General features: G+C 49.6%; 3 protein-coding genes across 4 annotated transcripts; 1 reads left to right on the top strand and 2 right to left on the bottom strand.

The window, feature by feature from the left end:
* Positions 1–2,302: 2,302 nt before the first annotated feature.
* Positions 2,303–4,431, bottom strand: LOC103640758 (cytochrome P450 94C1). The gene has a single exon (XM_008664245.3). It carries the CDS (start codon positions 4,325–4,327, stop codon positions 2,804–2,806), a length of 1,524 nt encoding a protein of 507 aa, XP_008662467.1. The 5' UTR covers positions 4,328–4,431; the 3' UTR covers positions 2,303–2,803.
* Positions 4,432–16,094: 11,663 nt separating this feature from the next.
* LOC100193306 (uncharacterized) lies at positions 16,095–18,179 on the bottom strand. Of its 2 annotated transcripts, NM_001138445.2 has the most exons (4): positions 17,903–18,134; positions 17,041–17,790; positions 16,814–16,890; positions 16,130–16,683 (listed from the first exon to the last, which is right to left on the bottom strand). In NM_001138445.2, exons 1-4 carry the CDS (start codon positions 18,048–18,050, stop codon positions 16,297–16,299), a joined length of 1,362 nt encoding a protein of 453 aa, NP_001131917.2. In that variant the 5' UTR covers positions 18,051–18,134; the 3' UTR covers positions 16,130–16,296. The 2 variants fall into 2 exon arrangements, with proteins under 2 accessions (XP_020400472.1, NP_001131917.2); XM_020544883.1 differs by having other exon boundaries at positions 16,095–16,890; positions 17,903–18,179.
* A 2,116-nt stretch (positions 18,180–20,295) lies between these two features.
* Positions 20,296–23,556, top strand: LOC103640757 (probable purple acid phosphatase 20). Its single transcript, XM_008664244.2, is given in 3 exon segments — positions 20,296–20,744; positions 22,317–23,148; positions 23,151–23,556. Coding segments are annotated over 3 exon segments (1,311 nt in total). The 5' UTR covers positions 20,296–20,603; the 3' UTR covers positions 23,489–23,556.
* The last annotated feature ends 97 nt before the right edge of the window (positions 23,557–23,653 follow it).

Raw genomic sequence — 23,653 nt, 5'->3', positions numbered from 1 at the left:
CACCGAAGCGTCGAGAAGGGCGGGTCACAGATCTGGACGGGCGAACGACCTCCAGGGTTCAGATCCCTTTGACTACGCCACATGCCCTTCCTCTTCTCTGCGTCGGGGGACAACACGCTTGTGGCCACAGCGAGCACCTAGAGCCAAGGAGTAGAGCCATCAGCGCATAATCACAGAAGAGATATTCTTGCAACCATGTTCTGATGATCATGAGTCGATGAACTCGCTAATAGATCCAAGAAAACTGGTGTCGGGATCAAGAGATATAGAATCTGGTGGAAGGAAGGGAGGGGGAGGTGCAGTGCTAACCTGGAGTTCTAGAGCTTAGGGGTGGACTTTTTCTCGATGCCAAGGACACCGACAACGGCTTGCCCTTGTGGATGGCTCTAGAGGGCATAATCGACCTGGAAGTGGCGGCCGTGGCGGCCATCCTCCTCCATCTCCTTGATCCAACGCTTCATCGTCCATCTCCTGCAGTTGCACACGCGAGGGGTCTCGCTCACTGGGAATCGACACACGAGTTGGAGATCTGGAGCGGGTGCTTGCTTGGAGGGGGAGACGGGGAACGGTGGAGACGGGGGAGCGGCGCAGAGACGGGGAGTGGCGGGCGCGTGCGCGACGGTTGCAGCCGAGCGTGGAGCACCGCTGGGATGACGGGTCAGGGCCGAAGATGTGGTCCCCGCTGACGAAGTACCCGGTGGAGACCTCGAGGACGGGGACCTCGCCGTCGAACTCAGAGCGCCGAACCTTCACCGCTGGGCAGATCGAGCGCGGATAGGAGGTTGGGGCAGTGGTGGGAGTAGGATAAGGTGAAGGAGGCGTCCATAGCGGCGGCAGTGGCGGCGGAGAGAATCCGGATTTCGGGCGGGCGTTCTAGCGGCTGGGAGCAGAGGGAGTGCGGGTTGTGCACCTCAGCAGCGCGGCTCCGCTTGCTGCCGCCGCCGGACCCCCCGCGCGTCCGCTCTAGCGGTGGTTCGGGCTCCGACCCGCCCGCGTCGCTGTCCCCGAGCCCGCCGGCGTCCTCCCCGTAGTCCACCTGTTGGCCGTGGCCCATCGCTGCCGGGAACGCCGCCACCCCGCCGAACCTCATCCTCCTCCTCGAGCTGCCGCCGTTGCTGTTGAAGCAGCTGGTGCTGCAGGAGCACCATCGCCCTCGCGCCTCCAACCTCCGGGGCAGGAGCAGGGCCTGGGCGGCGGGATCGGGCGGCTGGCGGCAGTGAAATCGGGGAAGGAAGAAAGAGGGTCGCGATGAATTTGGGGTCCGGGCAGGATCGGGGTGGGATCGGGCGGCTGGCGGGCGAGATCGAATGGTTGAAACTGCAGAACAATGGATTGGACGGTTGAGGTTGCAGGATGGCAGAACGGCAGAACGGCAGGAGGCAGACTACTCTTACACTCTTAATAGGTAGTATAGATAGTGATGAGTGGTACATGAAATTATTTAACTTTATTTTCTGTTATTTCCGTTTCCTCCTCTTTTAGGTCTTAGTATATTCTCATTAATTTCGCACTCTGTTTACGATACAATTATTAAAATCGAGTTCTGTTTTTGTTTGCTGAATTTTTTTTATTTTCTGAATAATAACCCAATCGTATTGCAAAAAAGTTCCAACATATTTTTATCTGTCACATATAAGGCGCGGAGGTGGCTTAGACCAACTCCAGCAACGCTCCCCATCCCACTCCGCATCCGCATTTTGCACGGTCTGAGGCACTATTGCGCTCTCCAGCAGGCTCCGCATCCCTCTCCGCAAAATAGACGTCGTGTCCCTGCACTCCCCATTTCCACGCTTTCTCTCTCCTCTCCGCAGCTCTCTGCGTGCGCGCGCGCCTGCTGGCGGGCCCCAGGTGTCATAGACTGCATGCGGAGTGGGATGGGGAGTGTTGCTGGAAACGGAGACGGATACGGAGAGGAGAGAGAATCTGTTGGCCGCGCGTTTTAGGGATACGGAGAGGGAGTCTGCTGGAGTTGGTCTTAGAGTGCTGGTTTGAAACAGGATATCACATTATTTTTTTCTATAAAAAACCCGAATATATTACTTACAATTAAAACTATCTACATAACCTATGAAACATGCAAGTAGGTGAGTTAGGCCCTGTTTGTTTCGGATTATAATCTCTCCAGATTATATAATACAGCGCAAATAATTCAGCAGGTAAACAAACACGTAGATTATGGGGTTCTGATTATATATATAATCCATAACCCAGATTATGATAATCTCATAATCTCCTCAAGAGTATATTATTTGAGATTATTTTTGGCAAAAGACCCATTACCCAATGGTTATATAAATAGAAATTACAATATATGTCATCCTTCTTTCTCATATCAAATAAACAAATAAGGATATTGTTGTCTTTATGAATAATCTAAATTTGTATAATCTGGACTACCAAACAGCTACATGTAAATTATAATCTATCTAGATTATGATTTAGATTATATAATTTAGATTATAATTCAGATTATATTATCTATAAGCTGAAACAAACAGGCCCTTGAGTGCTCGTTTGAATGATGATGCTTTTTTCCCCGATAATAAGCAAGGAGCGTGTGTGCTCATTTAGTTAGGACGGCTGTAATGATGGCTGGCCTGTTGGATTACTGATTGGTGCCTCCTTGAACTTGGCATTCAGGTCACCTTCTTATCTGATTCTGAAAGGCCAAACCGTACCATTGGCACTGCCAGTTCACACAGCCTTCTCGTGAACACCGAGCTAACAATCTACCGATCTAGCTAGCCTCTACTTGTTTTTTTTTCTTTCTTTCTTTTTTTTGTAAGGAAGAAGACAAGAATCTCTAGCTTCGAACTCGTCTACTGATCCTCACCGGGAGCCCGCCGCTGATGGACGCGGTGAGCCCCGACACGAACTTCGGCTTGCAGGCGGCGCTGCCACTGTCCCCGACGACGTGGACGTCGAACGCCCTCACGACGGCCACCGCGACCGCCTTCATCTCGGTGACGGCGAGCTCCTTGCCGAGGCACACGCGAAGGCCCGCCTGGAACACCGGGTACTTGTACAGGCTCTCGGGGACGAACGAGCCGCCGGCGCCGGTGAGCCAGCGGCCCGGGCGGAAGGCGCCGTGGTCGGCGCCCCAGATGCGCGGCATGCGGCCCATGGCGTAGGGGTGGTAGGTCACGCGCGTGCCGCCCGGCACGTAGGTGCCGTCGGGGAGCACGTCTGGCCCCACGCAGAACTTGGAGTCGAACTGCACCGGCGGGAACAGCCGCATGTTCTCGTACAGCACCGCGTGGGTGTAGTGCATGCGCTTGAGGTGCTCGTAGGTGAGCGGCGGCGCCGGGCCACCGTCGCCGGCCTCGGCGCGCATGGCGGCCGCCACGCCCGGGTTCTCGGACAGGAGCATGAAGAGCGTCGTGAGCGCGGAGGACACGGTGTCGCGCCCCGCGAGGAGGAAGCTGACGACGATGTCGCGCAGGTACCTGTCGTCGTCGTCGGCCCCGGCTGAGGCCATGAAGCGGGACAGGAGGTCGTGGCCACTGGCGGCGACGCCCAGCTTGCGGCGCTCCCGGATGACGGCGGCCGCGAGCTCGTCGACGAGTTTGATAGCCGCCCTGAGCTCCCTCTCCGAGCCGACGTTGAGCAGGCGCTTGGCCCTCCACAGCAGCGGCGCCGCGGCGGCGCCGCGCGTGGCGCTGAGGCGCGTAGCGGTGTCGAGCGCGTCGGCGAGCTCGGACATGGGCATCTCCGGCTCCAGGCAGCCCGGGTCGAGGCCGAAGGAGATCTTGCAGATGGTGTCGAAGGCGAAGCGGCGGAACACGTCCTGCAGGTCGACCACCGCGCCGGCGTCGGCGGCGCTAGCGACCAACGGCAGGAGCCGGGCCTCCACCTCCTGCGCGATGATCCCGAACGCGTAGGAGCGCACGGTGACGCTGCCGAGCTCCAGGCTGGCCATCTTGCGCTGGTGGCGCCAGGCGTGGCCGTCCACGTTGAAGATGCCGCGTCCGAGGAGGTCCCCGAGGAGCGCCGCGAAGGTCTTGCCCTTGGGGAAGTTGTCGAAGTTGGTCTTGAGCATGTACTCCACGTTGGCCGGGTTGGCCGTGACGGTGCAGCCTAGCACGTGGACGTGGACGGTGCCCGTGGCCGACTCGCGGAGGAGGTGCGCGTACCAGTCGCCCAAGTTGGTGAAGTCCCGCGCCCACGACCCCGTCAGGTACGCCCGGCAGACGTGGCAGCTGCACCACGGCCAGCGGCGGAGGAGCAGAAGCACCAGGGCCAGCGCCACCACGCAGAGCGAGGAGGCGAGGAGGGCCATGCCCGCGCACTGCGCTGCCCAGGGAAAGGCATCAGCTGCTGCTTCCATGGCGCCTCGCCGGGGTCTTCCTTCTTCCTCTTCTTGCCGGCTTGCCGTCTAGAATTAGCTAGTGCACAACTGGACACACAGGGAGCGGGTCGGCGGCGCCAGGCGAGAGGGAGAAGCCGAGGAGAGGAAAATGCGTGTGAGAGTTTGTCTATAGACTACAGTATATAACGTGGGCGGAGGCCAATCCGCACATGGGGCACGTGCGTTTTGGATTAAACAACGTTTGTATTGGGGGAGCTTTTTCAGCTTTTGCCGCAATGTACACAGCTAATGGCTCACAGTCACGCCATGTTCCCGTCATCACATCCAGTAACAGTACATTACAGGTGGGTCCACATCAGCAGCTACCCTAAAGTGCACATGCAGACATGCTAGGTTTTATTTATTTTTTTTTAAAAAAAGAAGAAAGACTGTTTAATTGCCTTGTTGCCGCATCTATCGTCTCTATTTTTCACCTTTGTCAAACTGTTACCAACTTCACCTTGTGTGTGTTTACTCCCTATTTCGATTTCCAGTGAACAGTACGTAGATGATGCATGATAAAGCATTTATTTGATGAAGATTGTTATGCTCCGAGGAGAGAGGAACATTAAAAAAAAGCAAGTTGTGGATGAACGACCTAGGACTAAGCATTTTTCTAGCATAGGTAAAAAGGACGACTAGGTAGTTGGGACTTGCAAGATATATATTGTCTCCGTTTCAATTTACAATTTGTTTAACTTTTCTACACTAAGTTTCATCAAGTCATCTTATTTAAAAAATGAGTCGGTCAAACATGGTAGTAATTATGAGCTTTTGAATAAGATGGGTCGGTCAAACTTGGTAAAAATGTCAAACGAATTATAAATTATGACGGAGGGAGTATATGGCTAATTCACTAGGATTAGACCTAGAATTATTGGGTCATTATTGTTCAAGCTAGAGGACAACAAACAACTTTGTTGGATAGGGATGAAAATGGGACGCATGCGAACGGCATCATATATCTTACCCTAATGTATTTCAATTGGATTCAGATCAGATGCAGATAGTTAAAAACAAGACGGAAACAGATGTGGGGACTTGATATTTATTCGTGCGGATAAGTGACAGAGATACAAATATTATTTGGCCGGATGCATGCAAATATTGGATACTTGTCGGATAAATGCACGAATTGCTTATTATACACTAGAATTCAGTTCGCGTGTAAGACAGCTACACCACCGTGAGCATTGCATGGAGCCATAGACCGTTAATATATCAACATGACAATATAGAGATCATACAATGGTTCAATTAATATACTAGATTATAAAACTCAACCTAAGATCAGTTTGTACCGGTGACAACTTATACCTAGTAGATTATATACATGCCATGGAAACCGACTTGTTGGATTTGTGTGGTGCTAAGCCGCTACACACACCATACCGATACCGTACCGCCGCATAAAGATTAGAGGTCGGTCCCCAGAGGTCGTATGCTCGAAAATACTCCTAGCATATATATGTAATCTACCCACAAGCCATGTCGGCATGCTAGTTGTCGTCTACGCACACGCGTTATTGACACGCAAAAAATCGTCGTCCTACAATAAATATAACTATACATCTATATATCTAAGTACTAGTATAGAAATATTTGTATATCTTCTAGACATAGTGTATATTATTCAAGTGCTAGCATAGAAATAATATTGAAACATCCTATACTTTTAAATCGAGGGAGCACTGGCTAGTGTGTGTATATATATATCCTCTTTAAATGTATAGATATTATTAATGGTATTATTTAGCATAAACTTAGTTAACTTTGAGATTACCTTGAAATGATAAATGTACGTTTATTGTTGAACGGAGTGAGCAGATAGTATTTGTTAGGCTTAGGGTCCCATGCAACCGGTCCTTGCTGCATGCGGGCGGTGGTGTCCCGAGCGGCAAGATTCCCGCACGTTTCGCGCGACCCGACCAGGGCAGGGACCACACAGACACCGGATCGTCGGAATTCGGACGGCCGCCGCTCATTTCTGCTTCTGCGACGACCGACCACGTACGTATACTACTGCCGCAAGTCCTGGATCGTGCATGGTGCCGGCTATAGGTGTACATTTGGGTCGGGCCTGATGGGCCGGCCCGAAGCACGGTAAAAAAAGCACGGCCCAGGCACGACACGGCACGAAATATTTTAGTGCCGGGCCGGCACGGCCCGATATATCGGGCTGGGTTTGGGCCGAGGTCACGGCCCATGGGCGGGCACGAGCACGGCCCGTTTAAGGCAGGCACGAAATGGCCCATATAGAGGCACGAAAAGGCCCATATATTTATTAAAATCACACTTCATTCCACACTTTTATGTACTTGATAAAGAACACAAAGCTATAGATAATGTTAGTTAGATGTTTTTTGTAGCTTTGAATTAGAGTATGTGATGTAATTTTATTTTTGTTATGAACATTAGATAATAAACTGAACTTACGAACTTTATTTAGAGCTGATTATACTCTTTTTCTTTCTAACAAAATGATTTATAAACGAGGTAGTCATTGCATAGCTCTAGTAACTTAATACAAATATTAAGTTTGCTTTTGGTCAAATTTATTTGTCTTATCTTTTATTTGTTTTATTAAATTTGTTTTGAATTTCAGGCTCTGATGTGAATTTCGGGCCAAAAACTGCATTTCGAGCCAAAAATTGAATTTCGGGCCCTAATGTGAATTTCAGGCTTTTATAATTTTGGGCCGCCCGAAATGAGCCCGGCACGTTTAAGCAATTACGGGCCGGGCCGTGGGCCGAGGGCTAGGCCCATGGGCCGGCCCGGCACGGCCCGAAATTCAAACGGGCCGGGCCGGCCCGAAATTCAAACAATACGGGCCTTTTCGGGCTTGGGCCGGGCCGGGCCGGGCGGCCCGAATGTACACCTATAGTGCCGGCGGCTTAAGCTAAAAAAAAATCTCAGAATCCTGCCCCATCACTAACGGACCGACGTAAACCGTCCACTCTGCAACGGCCCAACTATTGGGTGGAACAAATGGAACACAGCGAGGCGATTTTTTTAACCAAGCTTGAAAATCTGCTCCCGTGATGAATAGAACCCAAGACTTGGAGTTGCTACTCAGAAGTCCTTAACAACTAGGCTAGAGGCTTAAGCTAGCCAATGGTAGTACCACCTTTATCTTTTTTTTTTCTTTTTGATGGAGGAAACATAAGTTTGTTTATTAGTTCACGAAACTCATCTCATTAAGGCACGTTCCAGGTTCCATACAATATAGGGAGTATGCATGCATGCATGGCATCACCGACCAAATAAAAAAAAATAGCAGCTCTGTGGTTCGCATATATAGCATGTTGCCGCCTCCTGCACTGCACCGACTATTGTGACTGTTTTTTTTAGCGAACGATGGCCGGCAACTAGGCCAAAAACACACATATATTGACGTCGACTGACAGGTGTACACGACAATACCACCACAGTAAAAATTCAGTTGCCGCCTGCTGCACCGACTTTTGTGACTGTTTTTTTTTAGCGAACGATGGTCGCCAACTAGGCAAAAACACACATATATGGACGTCGACTGACAGTTGTACACGACAATACCACCACAGTAAAAATTCAGTTGACGATTATGGTGCGTCGCACTGCTAGTGCCTAGGCACAGGCCGGGTCCAGCCCGGTTACTTTGAGATGACCACAGTAAACACTCCGAGCACAATGAGGAAGCTAACTAACGATGAATGGGTGGATCAAAATTCAAAAGTACTAGTAGGGAGCTAACAATGGCAGCATGCACGAAAAGATAGATGATCTGTAATAAATCTCGCCCACCCCCACCTGACCTACCCCACCAGGAGATAGAACAACCTACCTAGCTGCGTCGAAGTCGTTTTTTTTTCCTTTCTATCTCTCTTTGCCCCGCACGGCGGCCGCCGGCCGGCGAGAGACGTGGCGTGCACTCGTGCAGAATGGGTACGGCCGCTGTCGTCGTCGCGCCCGATGCGTGCGTGCGTGTTTGTTCGGCGCAAAGGCATGCCCTGCATCACTGGCCGGCTTGCGTGCGTGCTCATCTAGAAGAGAAAGAAGAAACCCGTTTGGTTCGTTGGTGCGTGCGTGTGTGTGCATGCATGCGGGTGCAGGAGGGGAAAAAATTGTAGGCAGTCTAGCTGTAAATTCAGCGCGCTGCAGTCCGCCTCTAGATGGATGCCATGTGTGCACTCGTGGTCATCGATGATGGAAAAATAAAGTAGCCAAAACTGAGACGATCGGCTCCGAAAGGTTCGGCTATGGCTACAAGCAGTTGTGGCTCCTTTGCATCGTGTGATACTGATATTTATACGGTTGCTATTTTTTCTCCGACATCTACGACATATAATCTTACACACGTCTCGTTTCTTTATCTTGTTTCCTTCACGGTTGGCAACATCTACGACATATGATCCTACAAACGAAATCGTTTTCGATCCATTGCAGGGGCACCAATTTTTCCTACGGCAGCACATGGCTAACATGAGGATGAGGATATGACTGCGCATGACGTCTCACACATGGACGACGGCCTTGAAGCTGGCGACCAGCAGATTATACAGGTAGAATCGCCTATTTCTATTTGTGCTTTTCATGCTTGTTTATAAGGGCTTTGACCATTCATGTCATGTGTATGATACGTTAGAATAAATTGTGACAAAAAATTATTCTAGTCTGGGTTCAATATTCAGTCTGTTTGTATATTTCCATTCAGTTGTGGTGTTTTTATTTCAGTTCAAGGTATGTATTTCCTATCAGATTCGTGGTCAAGGCTAGATGGTTGTTAGTGTGAGCATGACCTGATACGCTTATGTATTCAGTGTCTACATTTATTACTTTCAGTCAATCTATTTAGAAAACGCTGCTATCAGTTGGAGCACCAATTCATTTTAATATTGAATCATGTAGTCTTTATATTATTCACATTTTTTACATTAGGTGGCTAATGATGTTGGGCAAAATGTGGTGCTTCCTGAAGTTGGAATGACGTTCCAGTCAGAAGAAGATGCTTATCACATGTACAACACCTATGCCGGGAAAGTTGGGTTCAACATTAGAAAGAGTGATATAAAGCGTCGAGTAGATAAAAGTATACGTTCGAAACTTCTTGTTTGTAGCAAACAAGGAGTTGGAGAAACAAGGACCAATTGCAATGCTCGTATTCATTTTAGTGTCACCTGAGAGGGGATTTGGATGGTGCAAAAGATTGTACCTGAACATAATCATTATCTAGTTAGTCCAAATAAGATGTGCAAGCTGAGATCTCAACACCAAGTTATAGAAGCGGATCGGCTACTCATTACCCAAATACGGGAAGTCAGGATGAAGCCATCACAAGTGTATGAGTTCATGAAGCCATCACAAGTGTATAAGCCGGGATCGTAGAAAACTTGGTCTTTCTGATCTTATTGTTGAATGCTAGAAAGTATCAGCTTCTCTTCGTGAAAATGAATTGGATGAAGATTTTAAGTCACGTGTAAAGGACCCGGTTAATTACATCTCAAATTTTCCCTTATTGAAGACTGCTGCTGAATCATATACACGGAGAATGTATACAGAGTTTGAGGAAGAGTTTAAAGGTCAATTTTCATTCTCATGTAAATTATTACAAACTGAGGGGCCAATGTCAACATTTATGGTTACACATATGAATTCAGATTGTGGAGCAACAATTTTGTTCAATAATGTAGATAATATCATTACTTGTTCTTGCAGGAAATTTGAATCTATAGGTATGCATACAATTTTCAAATTACCTTTTTATATTTCCCAAATACATATTGCTGACCATAGGCTCCATTCTTGTAGGTTTATTATGCAAGCATGCCTTCAAAATATTCAATATCAATGATGTCTTCATGTTACCATCAAAGTATATACTAAACAGATGGACAAAATATGCAAAAAGAGGTTTTCATATTGATAAAAAATAGTGACAATGAAAACTTGAGAGCACATGCTGCACGTCTATCTCGAATGGCAACATCCCTTGCATTGAAGTGTTCAGGGTCAAAACAACTTCTTAATGATTTAGAGAAAGCATTAAGAAAGTTGGAATTGGAAGCAGATGATTCTCTAAGTAAGATCCGAGACAATGATGCCCATGTTGTTTATGTAGACCCTGCTGCTATAGGTGGAGTAAACAGTACAATATCATTTCGAGTTCCAGAGGTAGTGAAAGGTGCAAAAAAGTAAACGAGAAAAAAATATCATTGAAAAGAAGACAAGGAAGAAGAAAAAAAGTCCACAGGAGAAAGGTACTCATTGCTCTATACTGATGTTTAATCACCATCTCATGTTTTAGTAGCTGCAAGTATATTTCAGACAGTAACGGTGTGTTTCTTTCTTATATTTATGAATTATAGGAGGAAAAACAAGCAACACAGAAGAGAATATGCCAGCGCAAAAGATTTCCACCAATATGTTGGTCAATTATTCGAGCATTATGCCAAGTTTCATGCAAGGAGGATATACCGATCTTTTGCTCGGTCTTGATCAAGAAGCTTCAACTGCTCGAAAGGTACATTTTGATGAACCAACAAATGAGACAACATTTGAGGAATAGAGCAGTTTACTTATTTTTAGTTGTAGTCCGTACTAGGATTCTTTTTATATTGTACTTGGAATACAATTTTTTACAGCATTAGGTGCACCTCAAATAATATACTATTGGATATTATGTGCTCTTGGTCTTTACACAATGACAGACAGCCGACTCCTTTCCACAAGACTATCAGGAGCTAAAACACTAAACTGAACTGAACAATATCGAGAACTGACAGACTAAACAGATATCTGAAAGACTGAAAACCATATGTGTTCAAGGCTTATTCTAACTTTGGATTCCATGAGTTTACAAACACATCGTAGTGGTGGAGGAGCATGGCGGCGGCGACACAACAACTCCCTCCTGCGGGAGATTGAGTCTGGCTAGAGAAAAAAAGAGACGGCTATGTAGGCGAGATTGGGTCTGGCTGGAGAAAAAATGCTGCGACGCAGCGACGGTGACTACATCGTGTGGCAGCAGCTGCTTGTAGCCGGAGCCGAACCTCTAGGAGGCGATCGTCTTAGTTTTGGCTACTTTGTTTCTCCATCGTTGATGGCTATGAGTGCACACATGGCATCCATCTAGGGGCGGACTGCAGCGCGCTGAATTTACAGCAGACTGCAGACAATTTTTTTCCGCAGGAGGCGCCGCCATGCAGAGCGTGCATGCACCAGGCGGGGCGCGTGATGTGCTTTTGTGGTCGTGCGGTGCGCACGCGTTTAGTTTTCTTTCTTCCCTGCTCCGGCGGTCCGCGTGGCCATGCCATGGCGGCAACGGCAACGGCAACGCGTGTCGTCCCTTGCTGCTTGTTGTGTCGGCCACCACGCGCACCGAGTGCACGACGACGTAAAACCAGCTAGGTTGTTTGTTTGTTTGGTGGTCGACATGCAGCATCGCAGATTACGACGATTAACTGTGTTGATGCCCTGCTAATCTCGTGGAAATGGTGCTAGATAGGCCCGGTACTGCATGCTAATCTCGTGCATATATGGTGCGTATTGCTCGAGCCATGCAGTCTATGGTGGTCGACATCCACGCGGTCTTTGGAGATGACGCCGTGCCAGACAAGCAAGCAGACTCCTGAACTTGTCGACCTGAGTGCCGAGTTTGGACGCCTCGTGCGTCCCCTCCACGACGCCGGCGCCGCCGACGGCGAAGTTCATGCCGGGCGGGTCGACCTTGCTCGCCCGGCCTGCTCTGATCCCTTTCTTGCGCGCATTTAATTTTAATGCATGGTCACTCATTCAAAGCCGCCGGTGTCTGATTTGGTGTATTGATCGGTGGAAATGTCTCGCGACGACGAAATAAAAAGTATATTATCTTGCATGAACACATGATGTAATATTACACACGATGAACAAGAGAATACTAACTCAGACCGACATAAACTACACGATATCATCGCTAAAGAGGATGATTTATATTCATCCTCGTTTCTTGTTCTGAATTTGTTTTTGGGGCTGACAGTAGTTGAGAAACTTACACGATACTGGTCAGCAGTAATCCCTGAGGAAAAAAAAGCAACCTCAGTGTTTCAAAAGAATCCCTATATATATGGGCTTCATTTCCACCTATGCTCTTAATCAAACAATGCTTGGGGTCCTTATGGGCTTCATTTTCACATCTCCAATTAGTGGTCTACATTTTCAAAAGATTGTGTTTTTTATAATTGCATTAATTAGGTGGTTAATTAGATGTAAACTAGCAAATGTGTACGTGTGTTGCAATATAAAAAATAGCATATATGTATTAAGAAACGTTGCAACGAAGTGTACAGTTTGCGTAGTCTGTTTCAATACATTGTGAAAACCAGGTTCTGTGTCATGCATGGTTGATGGATATACGCTATTCTTCTAACTTGTATATATATAGACGTACGTGTAGCGAGATTATGTACTTCCATGCGCGAGATAATAAGTTAATTAAGACTCTTTATCTCTAATTCAGCAAGTATCGTTTAGGATTAGTAAAATCGGCAAAGGCTACTATACCATTAGTGCTAGTAAAACCAATGATCAACCAAAGTTTAGCTAGGAACTAATTAATTAATTGAGAACCTACCTGCTACAGTGATTGGCGTATGTGTGTGTGTATATATATATACTCCCTCCGTTTCTTTTTAGATGTCGCTGGATAGTTCAATTTTGCACTATCCAGCGACATCTAAAACGAAACGGAGGGAGTATATATATATATATATATATATATATATATATATATATATATATATATATATATATATATATATATATAGATAGTCGTCACTACTAACAAGCAATCCTATTTTAACGATTAAGCTAGATATCTATATAGGAAGCTACGTTCTTGGATGGACTCCCTCGAAGTCATCCACGACGTCGGGTCGACAGCCCTTCCAGCCGGCATGCATGCGGCAGGCTGACGTCGTCCAAGCACTTCTCCGTGTCGGCGTCGCCGTCCTCCGTCTGGTCTGGCGGCCGCAGTACCCACTCTGGTCGAAGATCTCGCAGCATGGATTCAGCTTGTGCTTGAACTTCTTCGGTCGGTTGGGAAGAACGACCTGCGATTTGGATCGTAGTTTTTTTATATAGGTTAACGTCGTACCATGCATGCGGACATGCAGTACGTACGTGCATGAACGGGGAGTGTGACATGCGGACATGCAGTACGTACTGCTACTGCTCAAAGAGCCATAAGCATCTTCGGACAAGTTAAGGCACCGGAGGTTGCTTCTTCCATGTGCGGTGGGTAGCAGGACGCTGTCTCGCTTTCTCCGGTACATCAATCACATCGATCAGCTTGGTCTTCCTCTTCTCCCTGGCGGCGGAGGCTTCCTCGTACCCCTCGAGGAGTCTTGCTCTCGCCTTTGCTAGCCTCTCCTCCTCGAAATCCGTAGGAGCCTCTTCTTTGCGCTTGCAAGCCTCTGACGAAGAGACCGAGTTCGGCAGTGCAGTCGACGGCTTAACGACCGTCGTCAAGGGCGTTGCGTCGGTCGTACCTACATGCTCATTATCAGCACTGGTACTCTGGTGGCTCGCCGCCGTCGCCGGGCAGCACGTGGCTTGTTGTTTGTTGTCGGCGTCGTTTTGCATTGCGTCGTTCGATGACGGTGCGGGGTCTGGTGTCGCTAGCGGGATGAGCCTTACGCGGCGCTGATGTGGCTTCTCTGGCTCGGTGACGGTGACCATCCGGAACCGTAAGATGTTCGGCTTCCTGATGACGGAAGCCGCGCGTGTCGTAGACGGCGGGGCGCCCATCTCGCGGTCGGCCTCTGGCGCAGCCGACTGTTGCGCGTCGACAGGCTGCGGCGGCGGCGGCGAAGAGGAACGCTTCCTGGTGTCCTTATCATCATCAACCTTTGGCGGCGGCGATGACAAAGAGGGACGCTTCTTGATACCGTTATCAGCCTCTGGCGGCGCCGTCTGCGGCTGCGTCTTGCTGCTCGCGTGCCACTCGTGGGCAAGAGCCTTCCATTGCCTGTAGAGCGTGTCGGCGAGCAGGCGAGCCAGCGCGGACGGCGCGGTCTTCCTCAGGCCGTTGACGGTGCGGCCGATCATTGTGGCCTCCAGCGCCTCGTATGTCATGGGCAAGGCCTCCAGCTCGCGGATCAAGTCCACCACCGCCTGGTTGTCTGCTTGCTTGCGTGCTAGCCTGCGACTGATTCTCTCCACCGTAGCGACGACGTCGCCGTTGCCTCCGTGATCAGGGCGGACGCTGCACGACGCGTTGCCGCCGGCCATCGCGGTGTATGTGTGGTTTCGCGAGCAATAGATCGGGGCCGGCCGGTGTCGCAGGCTACGTGGGCATGTCGATGTATATGTATGCACGAGAGAGGGACGGGGTGCGGTGTCCGATCGATCACAACCGTGTGCGAGCAACAGAAACACCGAAAGGTGCGCCGACTTGCGGACAATCAGGTTCTAGTGTTCTATCGACTCTATGGTCTATGCATGCAAGGTTCCAGCGTGGCAGGCACGTGGTGAAGTAGCGTTACACGGTTGGCCTCGCTACGCAGCTGATTGGGCCACCGGTTCAGCCTACGGTTGTTCACCATAGATGATGAGATTGGGTCCCAGATTATAGCGTCTTCAACTGGTAGATCGTCGCCCTCGCCAGCCGAATCCTGGTAGAATCTTGATACCTTTAGCTTGAATCTTGAGCCTATCTTGATTCTTTTATTTCAATTTTTTCACACCACAGCATAAATCTTGGTTTGGTCCTGTGCCACCAGAAAACCAAGAATCGAGATGGGATATCCTGTGCTGAGATCTGGACAAGAGCTAATCCTGGCCCTTGGGTGCCTCGAGGGGGCAATACGTGCGTAGCTGTGCTGGGAGGAGCCCACAGTTAAGAAGCCGCGAAGAAGATGATAACTGGCAAGTGGGGCCCTGCCCTTGACGGAACGGCCATTGCGCGCGGCGAAGAGCCGCGAAGAATATCCCGGGCTAGAGATGACAATGGGTAAATACCCACCGGGTATTACTATCCCATACCTATACCCACGACACAAAAATAACCTCACCGGGTCACCCATATACACTAGCGGGTATGGATTTACCCCCATACCCATACCCATGTGGGTATGGATCACCCATTGGGTCACCCGTACCCACAAAAATTAAACAACTATCAAAATATTATACTATACAAATGTCAAGTATATCCATATAAATACCATTACAAATTTTTCTAGCATCATTTAACCATTCATTCAACACACCAAAGATAATTGGATAAAGTAATAACATTATGATAGTACTACATAGCACATTACATGTTCCATTACATGGTCATTAAATTGTTGTTAAATAGTAAAAAAGTTGGATGACTAAAGTCCAAGTTCATGCTTTGGATAAGTTTATATTGAGTATTTTATACCCACGGGTATGGGTGAAGGCGGAACGTTCTAATACCCGTTTACCCATTAGGTGAAGATTTTTGCTCAATAACAGACCCACGGGTAGAATATTTAGCCCACATACATACCCTAATGGAGTAAATAATCATCGGGTATCGGGTCGCGGGTACCCATTGCCATCTCTATCCCGGGCCGGGCCCCGGCACCACCATCAAGATCCCGTTGGTGGTCCAAAAAAGAATCGGCACGGGATATTCCAAGCGAGCCGGGGAACATTCCCGTCGCCATGGATTGGAACCACCCCCAAGTATTGTACTAGCGTACGAGTTTGGATATTCGCTGCTTCGGCAAAATATTCGCTCTGCTCTATAGGAGCCGAAATATTCAACAGATGCATGATTCCTTTTCTTTTTTTTTTATCACTCTTCTTTCTTTTATCTTTAATCACAAAAAACAGAGAGCAAAATGCTGGATCACATCGTATTCAAGCTAGCATATCCACGTGTGTACGTCTGACTGTCTGTACCTCCGGACGTAAGCAGCTAAAATTAGAAGCCAAGCTGGGGACCGACCGACGGCGTTTCATTAGGCAGAGGCGGTCTGCGACGACGACGATGACACGGCCGGCGAGCCAGAGCAGGCGTCCCCATTGCGCCGCGCGCCGGAGCAGCTGCTCGACTGCCTCTCCGGACCCGGACGCGGTCGCGGTCGCGGTGCGGGCGTCAACGTCGTCGCCACCGGCGCGTACACCTTGTCGGCGGCTGTTGTCGTCGTTCCCGACGCGTCGCCGGCTAGGTGCACGTGCACCTGCTGCGGCTGCGCTGCGGCTGCCGCAGCGTACTCCGGCGGTGGCACCCAGATGCCCCCCACCACGACGAACTGCGGTGCGGCCGGCGGCGCAACGACGCTGGTGCCGCCGCTCTGGACCGCCGCCGCCGCCGAGTTCGGACGCCGAGTGTGGAGACGATACTTCTGAAGGCCCGCCCAAGATGTTCAAAATGAAGGGCGAAGTGAGAACAGATGCTACTGATGACTGATGACTGATGACCTGCAAAAAATTAAAAAAAATCCACTCTTTTTTTTTTTCGAGGCAGCTCCTGACCTGCAAATGGCTCTTGACCTCGTCGTTGGTGAGGCCGTCGACATTCATGAGCTCCCGGATCTGCTTGGGCGTCGCCACTGCATGAATGTATGCGCATACGTTAGCATCTTCACATCACAATTGGTTAGATTAATTAATTGTTATTATTAACTAGACTAATCGTACACAGCCACACAAGTTTTCTGTGATGAGGAGGTGGTAGGATAAGGGTGAGCAAGGCAACAAACCGTGGGACCCGCCGAGCTGCTGCAGCGCCTGCAGGAACCGGCGGTGGAGCTCCGGGGCCCAGCACCGCCGCGCCTTCCGGCTGGGCGCCTGCGACGACAGCTGAGCCTCCTTGTCCTTGCCGCCTTTGGTGCTGCTAGCCTTATTGTTCTCGGCCGTGTCGGTGTCGGTGTCGGTGGCGCCGGCCCTGTCGCAGCTGTCCCCGACCACGGCCGAGCTCGCCGCGGCCGGCAGCGGCAGCTCCAGCTCGGCGCGCTGCTTCTCCTCCTTGTCCTCCTTCTTCTTCTCCTTCTCGAACGGCTGGAACGCGCCCCCGGACTTCCTGCAGGCGTTGAGCGCCACCGGCCTGCACGGCAGCAGCAGCTCATCCTGGTGCTGCGGTGGGGACACGGAGGGCTGTTGTTGGTTGCTCCAGAGCTGCACGGACTGCAGCCAGTCCGGCATCGCCTTCTTCGTCTCCGGATGTGGCAACGGCCTGCTGCTGCTGGCTGCTGCCGTCTCCGGATCTCCCAGCGCCTCGTCGTCCTTGTCGGCATCGACAACGTCGTTGGCCGTGGCGGCGGCAGCGCGACGGTGTTCAAGGTAGTGGGCGCTGTCGTGATCGTCCTGGGACTGGGGCTGGGAGGAGGAGGACGAGAGGGTTGTGGGCTTGAGCGGCATGAACTCCTCGAGCACGGGGCCGCCGTGGTCGCTCACCGTCTCCTCGCTGCCGACGACGACGCTGTCCATGTGACTCCTCATTCCCTCGATAGCTGCGCACACCACGTATACAAATTGTTACTATATATGGATTATGGAATGATGATGGACAGACGACGACGAAGCAGACGAAGCTTGTGCATGAGCGTGAGAGCGGGCACTCACTCTGTGTGACGAGGTCGAGGCAGAGGGGCAGCTCGCGCTGAAACACCTGGATCTTGCGTCGCTCCTCCTCCAGCGCGAGCAGGTAGTCGCGGAAGCGGAGGCGGCGGTCGGCGTGCAGGGGTGGCGGCGGCGGCGGGTCCATCTCCATGCTCCGTGCTGCGCCGTGCCGGTAGAAGACGACGAGAGAGAGAGAGAGGCAGAGGCGCGGGAGGGGAAAAGGGAAGGGAATGGGGAATCGAGGTCGAGGCGTCGCGTAGGAAGCGAATCTTTTTCTCACTTATTCTCTCTCACGCCCACGACGCCAGCAAGACAGAAAACAAAAAGAGATAAGGCCTGCGAATATTCGGTGGGATTCCAGTACCGCTGCCGCACCACCGTGGGCCCCACCGGGGCAAGCAGACAACGACGCGAGGGAAGATTCCGGAGAAATCCCCTTCTCTCTCGTACACTATCCCCTGCCGGAGTAGCATCTTAGGCCAGTCCCACGAGGTTTCATACAAGATTATACGATGGAAAATATACTTTGTGCATATAAAACTTGGTTATATTCTGTTTGAAATTGATACCGTATATATTTGTAATAGATACTCGTCGTTGGCCTAGAGTCCGTATACAAGTTTATACGACGACGAGTCTTGAAAAAGAAAAATATCATGGTTTTTTATAACAAAATGAGCTGTTAAAGTTTTTTTAATAAAATCAATGACATCATATATAAACGGAGGTAGTAGTAGATTGTGTTTCCTTCAACCTCACGTAAAGACCCAACAAATATAACCAAATGAAAAAGAAAAATATCATTTCATGCTTACACATGCGTGTTAGGTTAAGCCAGTACCAATAAGCTAAAAATATCTAATGCAAAGGCTGGTGACATTAGACTAGGATCACTAGACCTGCTTTATGAATAAATAAAACATTGTTTTGCACTGTAAATAGTTTACAATATGAAACCTAAAATAAGAAGTGGGGTGTACAAAGGCTGATAACTGTAGCCTTAATTAGATGCACAGTATATTTATATTCCACTGTTTGCAAAGATTCTTGAACAAATATATTTCAATAATCTAAAATAAAAACTAAGATGTGTAGCCTTATATAGTCATGGCCCTTCAAATGTTGAATATGTCACTGCTGCTTGGCCTCTCCAAATGAATATGTCACTTATGGATAAACAAAATGTTGTTTTACCCTGTAGACGGTTGACAATATGAAACTGTCTTAGATGCGGAGTATATTCCACAGTTTGCAAAGATTCTTGATCAACTATATATCAGTAGTATAGAATAAAAAAACTAAGATGTGTAGCCTTAGGTGCGGAGTATAGTCATGGCCCTTGTTGCAAGATTGCAATGCATGTCCGTGCAACCGTTCCTTCACTTTTATCGTATTGCTTATGGGCTGGTGGCAAAGCCAATTGTGAAGAAACTTAATTTATCATCTTTGAACTCGTAGGCCCACTTCACCCCCCTACGCCATGAGCTCATGATCCCTGGCCCTGATAAGTTGGTCTATGCAGGTCATTACATTGTATCTAACGTAATAATATGTCAATGCGGACTCGATACTATTTTGGTTTTCATATTTCTCTCTATACGGATATAGTCATTTAACCAACCATCCTACGAATGAAAAAACAGTCAAAGAGTTAATGTAAAAAAAACAAAGAAAAGCAACAACAACAGTTGGCAGCTGTGCACTGCTGGTGTTGTTGGTGAATGGCCTCTTCCAATGAATATGTCAACATATATGGTAGCCATTCATGCATTTAAACGTAAGGTATTAAAAATGTAACATGTATATAAAAACGGTAAAAAAGATTTATCTTGCTCAAAGAGAAAGGTGAGATAGTGGTCATTATAAAGAGAAAGACATATTATTATTTTGTTGATACCTATATTGGTAAGACCTGAACCATATATTTAAACTTTAAATAATTATTATTAAAAAATAAAATAGACACAAAGATTTACGTGGAAAAATCCTCTTCAATATGGAGGAGCAGACAACCACGAGGAAACATGTACTACGGCACTCCCGCAGCAAATTGGTTTCCATGAAAACCCATTTTGACGTATATAAATTTACTTGCGTGGGTTACAAACCGCGACAAGCTCCTATGAGAAGTGCGTGGTCAAACTGCTGCGGTTGGTTCATCTCCAGTCCACACATGACGTGACTGACATTAGTGGCGTGGCGTGGTCAAACTTCTGCTGCCCTGTTCGCTGCGGCTTTAATCCGACTGCGGCTGCGGTTTCTACAGTATTTTATCTCTAGGGATTGCAGCTGCAACAGTATTTTGCAGCTGCAACAGTGCTCCCAAAAGGGCAGCCGAACGCCGAAACAAAAACCCACCGCCCGCCGAAGAAACACGGCACGGCGTCCCACTCCCACCCGACCCGAGTTTGGCAGTTAGTTCCCTCTCCCTGCACTGCACTCATCAAGCAGTCAACAAAAGCTTCTCTGCCCCCCTCCCTGTTTCTTTCTTCTTCTTTCAGACGCCCAAAACAAAAGCTTCTCTGGCCGCCGCCTCGCCTCGTGCTGTGCTGTGCTTATAAATGCCTGCCTGTGACCATCCCCGTCCAGTGCCAGCCATTCCAATTTCCCACATCCTCTTTCCATTTCCGCTTGCCTGCTGCTGCAGAGCCGTCTAGATTCAGGCAGCAGAAGGATCGAGAGCAGGTTGCTGCTGTGCCAATCAATGGCCACGGCGGCGCTGGCGCTCCTCGTCCTCGCGCTGCCGGCGTCCCTCGCCGTGACGTCTACGTACGTGCGGCCGCCGCCGAGGGCCACGCTGTCGCTGCTCCAGGACGCCGGCAGCGACGGCCAGACGCCGCAGCAGGTACGCCGCGTTGCTGTCTGGATAATTCTGAAAATACCTGCGATTGCTTGAGTAAGGCCCCGTTTGGTTTGGGGTGACTAAAATTTAGTCACTTTTAGTCTCTAAAGAAATAAACATGGTGATTAAAGTAGGGTGACTAAACTTTAGTTCTTTAGTCACCAAGGAGTGACTAAACGGGACTAAAGTAGTATTTTTATCTTATTTGTATTCTCTACCTTCTTTTTATAGCAAACATCCATTAATTAATAGGGGTAAAACAGTCATTATTCACAGCAATTAATGCTCTTTAGTCTGGTTTAGTCACTGGAACCAAACGGGTTACTTTAGCGAGTAAACTTTAGTCACTAAAATTTAGTCTAATGACTAAAGGAACCAAACAGGGCCTAAGTTTTTGTTGGCCTTCCATCTCGGACGCGCACACAAGATTGTCTGTTGCGAGTAGAGATGGCAATGGTACCCGAAATCTGAATGCCCGACGGGTTTTACCCGATATGAAGGCGGGTATGGGATGATTTATCTACCCGCGGGTATGTTAATGGGTAAAAACCTCTACCCGTTGGGTAGACGGGTACGAGTTGGAATTACCCATACCCGTCTACCCATGGGTAAAATATATCTGCATCATTACAACTATAACCATCTAATAGAGTCCATCTTAGCTAAAATAAAACCCTTCTCTAGCTATCATTTGTTTAGATACCAAGTTATGTAATGATATAATTTGTTACATGTGAAGTTGAAGTTGTTTTTATATGTTTATTTAATATTTTGAGTGATTGTTATATTAGAATTTAAGACTTTCCTAGCGGGTACGGGTTACCCGACGGGTAAAAATACACGTGCGGGTATGGGTAAGATTTTATACCCGCGAGTATATATGGGTAACTCGACAGGTAGAATTTTTTTTATAAGTACGGGTATAGAATGGTAATACCCGACGAATATGTACCGGTTGCCATCCCTAGTTACGAGGGCAGCAAACATGCATCCTGCTAGTCCCTGACAGATCCAATGATCCATCGGCTTGTTCGCTGCGGCTTGCTGCGGCTGCAATCCGGCTGCGGCTGCGGCTTCTACAGTATTTTTCTCTCTATGGATTGCAGCTGCAGCAGTCCAAACAGCTGCAACAGTGTCGGCTTGCAGCCTGCCGAACACGCCCCATGGTCGTCATGTGGCACATGCAGCTTGGCATTTCTCTTGTTAACGGCTCATATGCCGTTCCAAATTAGGAGAATACATATTTTTATCTTTTCCACGTATATTACTTTTGCTATACATGTAGTGCTGGGAAAATTTCAAGGTAGGAAGGAATTATTTTGTCTGCACTCAGCACGTTTGGTTGGATTGGATTACCGTACTAGGCATCTGTCGTATGGGTCCACACAGCGTGCACGACGTGTCAGCACGCGTGCCGGTACGCCTAATCACGGGCGCCGCATGGAAAAAAAGTTAGCTTTAGGTTAGTGAGCTAACTAGTGCATGCTGCGGTCGTCTTGACTCATGAGCAACATCTGCTTCTTTCGTTTTCTCCGCCTGCAAACAGTTTGAAATTTTATCCCTCGCGAATTCCAGGTGCACATATCACTGGTAGGGCCAGACAAGGTGCGAGTGTCGTGGATCACCGCGGCCGACGCGCCGGCGACTGTCGACTACGGCACGGCCTCCGGCCAGTACCCATTCTCCGCGACGGGGAACACTACGTCCTACTCCTACGTGCTCTACCACTCGGGCAGCATCCACGACGCCGTCATCGGGCCGCTGCAGCCCAGCACAACCTACTACTACCGCTGCAGCGGCAGCGCCTCGCGGGACCTCTCCTTCCGGACGCCACCGGCCGTGCTGCCCTTCCGCTTCGTCGTCGTCGGGGACCTAGGCCAGACCGGGTGGACGGAGTCCACCCTCAAGCACGTCGCCGCCGCCGACTACGACGCGCTCCTCCTCCCGGGCGACCTGTCGTACGCCGACTTCGTGCAGCCCCGGTGGGACTCGTACGGCCGCCTCGTGGAGCCGCTGGCGAGCGCGCGGCCCTGGATGGTGACGCAGGGCAACCACGAGGTCGAGCGCCTGCCGCTGCTGGAGCCGCGGCCCTTCAAGGCGTACAACGCGCGGTGGCGCATGCCCTACGACTATGCCGCCGACGGCACACCGCCGTCGGACGACAACCTCTTCTACTCCTTCGACGTGGCCGGCGGCGCCGTGCACGTCCTCATGCTGGGCTCCTACGCCGACTACGCCGCGGGGAGCGCGCAGCTCCGCTGGCTCCGCGCCGACCTCGCGGCGCTCCGCCGCCGCGGCACCCCGCCGGCCTTCGTGCTGGCGCTCGTGCACGCGCCGTGGTACAGCAGCAACAAGGTGCACCAGGGGGAGGGCGACGCCATGCGGGACGCCATGGAGGCGCTGCTGTACCACGGCGCGTCGACGCGGTGTTCGCGGGCCACGTCCACGCGTACGAGCGGTTCCACCGCGTCTACGCCGGCAAGGAGGATCCCTGCGGCCCCGTCTACGTCACCATCGGCGACGGCGGCAACCGGGAGGGGCTAGCCGACAAGTTCATCGACCCACAGCCGTCGATCTCGGTGTTCCGGGAGGCCAGCTTCGGCCACGGCCGACTCGAGGTGGTCAACACCACGCACGCGCTCTGGACGTGGCACCGCAACGACGATGACCAACCCGTGGTTGCCGACCAAGTGTGGATCAACAGCCTCGCGGCCAACCCAGCTTGCAACCGAAGCGACAAGATGTAGTAATGTGTCTGTTTACTAGTTTGGGGTTAATTTATTATTGAAAGCATATCATATGAGACTATATTGTATATGATTTACACAGTAGCGGATCCAGGATTGATCCAATTAGAGGGACCTACTAAGTTAAGGCTAAAACAAAAAAAATTTGTCCATCTTATAATTCCT

The sequence above is a fragment of the Zea mays genome, chromosome 10 (assembly GCF_902167145.1).
Source record: "Zea mays cultivar B73 chromosome 10, Zm-B73-REFERENCE-NAM-5.0, whole genome shotgun sequence".
Taxonomy (NCBI): domain Eukaryota; kingdom Viridiplantae; phylum Streptophyta; class Magnoliopsida; order Poales; family Poaceae; genus Zea; species Zea mays.
Note: the sequence above shows the minus strand (reverse complement) of the source record. Positions and strands in the feature narration are given on the sequence as shown.

Excerpts from the sequence above, each read along its gene's own strand:
- LOC103640758 (XM_008664245.3), bottom strand. The coding sequence starts at position 4,327 with ATGGAAGCAGCAGCTGATGCCTTTCCCTGGGCAGCGCAGTGCGCGGGC.
- LOC100193306 (XM_020544883.1), bottom strand. The coding sequence starts at position 18,050 with ATGGAGATGGACCCGCCGCCGCCGCCACCCCTGCACGCCGACCGCCGC. Across the intron at positions 17,791-17,902 it reads CCTCGACCTCGTCACACAGA|CTATCGAGGGAATGAGGAGT; the intron begins GTGAGTGCCCGC and ends TGGTGTGCGCAG. Across the intron at positions 16,891-17,040 it reads GCAGCTCGGCGGGTCCCACG|TGGCGACGCCCAAGCAGATC; the intron begins GTTTGTTGCCTT and ends ACATTCATGCAG.